Source organism: Octodon degus, unplaced genomic scaffold (genome assembly GCF_000260255.1).
Source record: "Octodon degus isolate 3935 unplaced genomic scaffold, OctDeg1.0 scaffold00138, whole genome shotgun sequence".
NCBI classification, from domain to species: domain Eukaryota; kingdom Metazoa; phylum Chordata; class Mammalia; order Rodentia; family Octodontidae; genus Octodon; species Octodon degus.
Window position 1 is genome coordinate 921,231 of NW_004524714.1, and position 5,198 is coordinate 926,428.

The 5,198-nt window shown below is 47.7% G+C and overlaps 1 protein-coding gene across 1 annotated transcript in view; it reads left to right on the forward strand.

The window, feature by feature from the left end:
* LOC105743591 (neutrophil gelatinase-associated lipocalin-like) overlaps positions 1-2,698 on the forward strand; it is a 4,319-nt gene extending 1,621 nt beyond the window's left edge. The window contains exons 3-6 of the mRNA XM_012516979.1: positions 1,047-1,126; positions 1,317-1,436; positions 1,888-1,989; positions 2,511-2,698. Of these exons, the coding sequence (XP_012372433.1) occupies positions 1,047-1,126; positions 1,317-1,436; positions 1,888-1,989; positions 2,511-2,698 (490 nt within the window). The remainder of the gene's footprint in view (positions 1-1,046; positions 1,127-1,316; positions 1,437-1,887; positions 1,990-2,510) is intronic.
* Positions 2,699-5,198: the final 2,500 nt, after the last annotated feature.

A 5,198-nucleotide genomic window follows, 5' to 3' on the forward strand; every position in this document is an offset into this window, starting at 1 on the left:
TTGCCTATAATCCTGTTAGGTTAAGTAAGCTTCAGAGGCTGATGCAGAAAGATTGGAATTTGAAGCCAACCTCAACCACTTTGTGAGAGGTTGTCTCACAATAAAAAAATTTAAGAACAAGGCTGGTGATGTAGCTCAGGGCAACAATCCTGGCTTGAACCTCCATTACCACTAGAGACGCTAGTAGCTTCCATAAATAAGCCGAAGTGGTCACAGTTGAGTCTGCTGAACTCACAGTCAGAGAGGCTTAACTTAGGTGACAGCAAACTAGCTAGCATTCGCTGTGGGCTCCTGAACAGTGGCAGATGAGCAGCCAGCAGGGAAGTGTTCCCAGGCCCAACCTGGAACTTGTCATCGTAAGCCAGGGCCTACCCTGGGGCTCCTGCAAGTGACAATCTGGGCTTGGCTGCAGTAGGAATAGGGAGAACTAAGAAATGGGGCCAGGCCATCACGGATAGGAGATGACAGAGGTGAGACAGATGAGGTCTCTGAACGGGGATCCCAGGGTCATTAACCTGCAGTATATGCACTGTGTTGTAGCACCGTCATTGGTCAGTAGGTAGTTTGGAGTTGAAGTATTTGAGAATTGTAGGTAACAGAAAAGCAGGTTTGGGATAATAGCTCTGGAGTGCAAGGATGGTTTAGCCTCAGCTTAGAGGGCAGGTGTGGAGCAAGGAGTAGAGAAGTGCTTGGCATGGAGCAAACTAGAGCTGAATGGAAGTAGCCAGGAGAGATAGGAAAGAGGAGCAGCAGGATGACAGGTGAGTGGGGATCACTGCCCCAGTCCTGTGTGTAGCACAGGCTACTCCAGGGAGTAGAAAAAGAGAGATTCCAATGACCCACATAGCAGGCCAGGCAAAATGTCAGAAGAGAAGATCCATGGTCATGGAACAGTGGGGGAAGGGACAGAGCAGGGGACAGAATTTTGTGGACTGCACTGGCCTGATATCTGAAAATCCTGACACATTCCACCATGTATGTAGTTCAGGGGGAACAAGTCTGCACAGTCCTCCTGCTCACAGTGCCTCCATCTCTCACTCCCACAGGGAAGGCGTCTGTGAAATCTGGTTTGAAGATCTATCCTCCTCTGGCCGTCCTGGAGAGTTCACTCTGAGAAACATTAATGGTAAATGCTGAGAGAAGGCTTGTACTGGATTTAGGATTTGGAAGCAGAGACTTCTGGAAGAGCAAAGAACTCCCTACCCTTCACAGAAGATGTCCTGTAGGGAGAGAACCTTGAAGACTGCTTGGAGAGGAAGGTAACTCCCTTTCTCCCTGGCCAGGAAATAAATGATTCTTTTCTGTCCACACTGCAGATATCAGTGAGATAGAGAATTATACTCTGCGAGTGGTATCCACTGACTACAAGCATTTTGCTTTGGTGTTTCTGAAGGTGACTGTCCCAAACAGCGAGCACATCATTGTCACCCTCTACGGTGGGTCCTCACTCCATCCCCTCAGGAACAGGGTTCCTGGTCACACTTGATCATAAATTCCTTTTCACTCTGAGCCTCTCTCAGGGCAGATACCTTTTCCAAACCCTTCTGTGGGAATGGGTCTGAGGTTGGACCCACTCTTTCAATTGTATTTATGGATTAAGCCAAGGATGATGGTTACTGTCTGTCATTACATTCACCTTGGAGCCAAGGACAGGTGATTGTAACTGTAAGACCAGCTGGAACTACATGCGAAGATCATTCAAATCACTGAAAAAGAATTACAGAGTTCTAGACCTGGTTGCTGTCACACACCTATAATCCCAGCTCTGGGGAGGCTTAAAACAGCAGTATCACTGTGAGTCAGAGCTACATAGTGAGACCCTGTACCAACTATAGAAAAAAATTCAGAGTTCTTTCTCCTGATAATTTTCCCTCATCTTGAATATAGGGAGGACCAAGAAGCTGGGACGTAAACTGAAGAGGAAGTTTATCAAATTTTCCAAGTCTGTGGGCCTCACCAAAAAGAACATCATCTTTACAAACCCCATAGGTAATGGCCAGCTCGAGAGAGCAGAGTGGAATGTCTGTAGTGTTCAGCTCTGCTGCCCCACCAGAAAAAGGAGACAGGAAGAGCTCAGTCCCCTCCTCTAGTCATCAGAGAGGTAGAGTTCTGTACACATGACAATTTCAGTCCCAGATCCAAGTTTTCCCAGTCTCACTGCCCTGGACCATCTCCTGTTACACAGCGGGTATCCCAGTCCTGAGCCTTCTCCCTTCCCCCGAAACTTGCTAATTCCTCAGGCAGTTAGGTGTTGTGCGCCAAGGTCCTATCAGCCAAAGAGCACAACACGCAAACACACACACACACACACACACACACACACACACACACACTCCCCTTCCTGCTCTGATGTTCTTTCTCTCCCACAGAAAGGTGCATCGATATGTGAACAGCAGTGAGTATGGCTGGGTAGAGGGCTGATGGGAGGCCAGGGCAGGGAGGCAGGGTTACTTGGGCCTGCCTTTCTTCCTCTGCTCCCCTTATGAATGCAACCATCTTTTCTCTGTTAGCTTGTCAGTGTCTCCAGTACCTGTCCATCCTGTTCTTCCTGTCACTACTCTGCTCAGTGGTGTCTGGCAGCCCCACCAGCCATAATGCCCATGAGAGCGATGAGAGACCCTTCCTCCAGCACAGTGCTGCCCACACAGCTGAAGCAAAATGCACCTTGCTGATGGAGCCTCCATTATCTGCTAAATAAACACATGTGCCCTGTTCTGCTAGCCTGCTCTCCTTGTTCTCTGGGCCCAAGAAGGGGAAGGACTAATGGTGGGTTCACACAAGTATCACTTGCATGGGCTGTTGTCCCCAGAACTCATCCTGATGTTAGAGTACACAGTAAAAGGAGACTCCAGGCTCCTCACCATTGCTTCCCTAAGTCTTTCCTGAATCTGGTGTGGGTAAAGTAAGGTGATGCTCCAGCTTTGGTGGGCACTCTTAGTCCCAGCCTTGGCGTCCCTTGCAGAGCAGCCCAAAATTGTGCCCCCTCCCACAAAAGTACTGTGGGCCACACCTTATTTCTACATTAAAGTGACTACAACAGGTCCCACAGCAACAGCCCTATCAGTGCCAGCAGGCTGAAGGGAACTATAGTGGCTACAAAAGAAGCCACCCCCATCTCACCAGGACCCTGTGGATGAAGGGAAATAGTGAAGATAGGAGGACACGTGGTGTGAGCAGCAGCAGAGACCTATTCCTTCCAGAGAGTGGGCAGGGGTGAGCACCCTATTGACCTGTTGCTCACAGTCCTGATTGTGCAGTGGTGGGGACTGTGCCAAGACTGACCTGTAAGCAGGTTGCCTGCAATATCATGACACCCAGACCACCTGAAGGTGCATCGTGAAGCCAGCGCAGGGGCAGGGGAGGTGAGGGAATATGCTGCCTTATGCAACCTAAACGTTTCCATCCTTATGGTGTGGTGTTCCATCTGCTGCTTTCATTTTCATAACTGTGGTGACTTTAACACAATGGTTGCCAAACGCATCTTGGAGCTGTTCCTGTGGCAATGGTCACACGGTGTTGGGTAGCGATGGGGACCTAGGCATGACAATGGCTGTACAGATGGAGATGACCCAACCAGCCTGCTCAGAATACTTTTACTTCTCTGAGGATGCTGTCATGGGAAAGGGAGTTGGGGCAGGATTGCGTGCTGGGTTTGGGGGCAAGGTTGGAGGACTGAGGCTATCAGGGTCAACCTCAGCCCATGGTCAGTTCTAAAACTAGTAACCTCAGTTATAAGAAGACAACTGCAACTTAACCCACATCTGTCTTGCTGATTCCCAATCAAAGAGCAAACAAAGTGTACGGCTCTGCTGCACTCCAAAAATATCACCTTCTACTGACATCTCAGGCTGCTCACAGGCCTCGACAGCCATACCTTGGCCACCCTGCCTCCAGTTGTGACTCAGTAAATTAACTTCCTTCTTTCCTTCCTTCCTTCCTTCCTTCCTTCCTTCCTTCCTTCCTTCCTTCCTTCCTTCCTTCTTTCCTTTCTTCTTATTTGCCCGACTATCAGAGCCCTGGCCTAGGACCACTATTCCTCTGCTCAGTGTTATGATGACATAATAAAACACAGACCAAACCTCTATTTTAGTTACAAGGGACACCAGGATCTTCAAAACCCAATGACAGGAGAGGTCCATAATGCATGGTGTCTTTGGCCTCTATTCTGTGTCCAATTAACTGGGAGATGTGCTGGTGGGATACAGAAAGCAATGGGGGTGACCTGCTAACATGGTCAAGGTTCAAGAATTAAGGAACAACACATTGTGGGAAAATCACACAAGAACCAATCCGGGTTAACTGACAACCTGGCTGCTAATTGTAACAACTGAGCTAGACAGTAAATGCAAAGGTCAACTCCTCAGTGCCATGTCATCTGGCTTTGAGGGGCCACAACTTCCTAGACCACTTGCTAGCCATGGCTCTGGCCACTGGCTTAAAGATTACTCTGTACTGAAGCCAACAGGGAGTCTCACCATATGCCATGTAGGCCTAGGAAAGACTGAGTTTATTTCATGCCAATTTATTAATATTAATTATTTCCTGTTTGTACCACATCAAACTGGTCCTCAGCAGTTCCCTTTTAAAAGTAATCAGCTTCACAGGAGTGAGTCCGGATCCCAGGGCATTTCGATGTTGGTTTTTGAGATTCCTCTACGACATATTAAGAATATAAAAAGCAAGAAGACAGCAGCAAGTCCTAGACTCCAAGCATGTACACCATACTGAGAGCTGAATGGAAAGCTGACAGTTGACCACAATAGACGCAATGGATGAGAGAGCAATTGAAAGCTGAAAAGGAAGTCTTATTCCACATCCCAGTCCCATAAAGGACTAAATGAAGATTGTATACACAAATATCCATACTTAAAATCTAGTTAAAGCAAATATAACTTTTCCACCATTGGTAGCTTCCTTTTTCCCACCTAAGTACAGTCACGTTTAAAGGGCAATGCTAATTTCCAAAGAGAAAACTGACTAGGGCTAGTGTTATTACTTATGCCCAAATGAGGTGTAGAGGGACTTAATTCCTACCCCAGGCAAGTGGCATTTAGCACTGGGAGGGACTGCAGTTTATTATCTGGTGATGCACTTAGGAGCAGTCAGCACCTGCTTCTAATGTCTCCCATACACATTCCAGGTGGGACTCAATTTACAAAGGAAAATCTGAATTTATCTACTTTATTATCCTCAGGAGC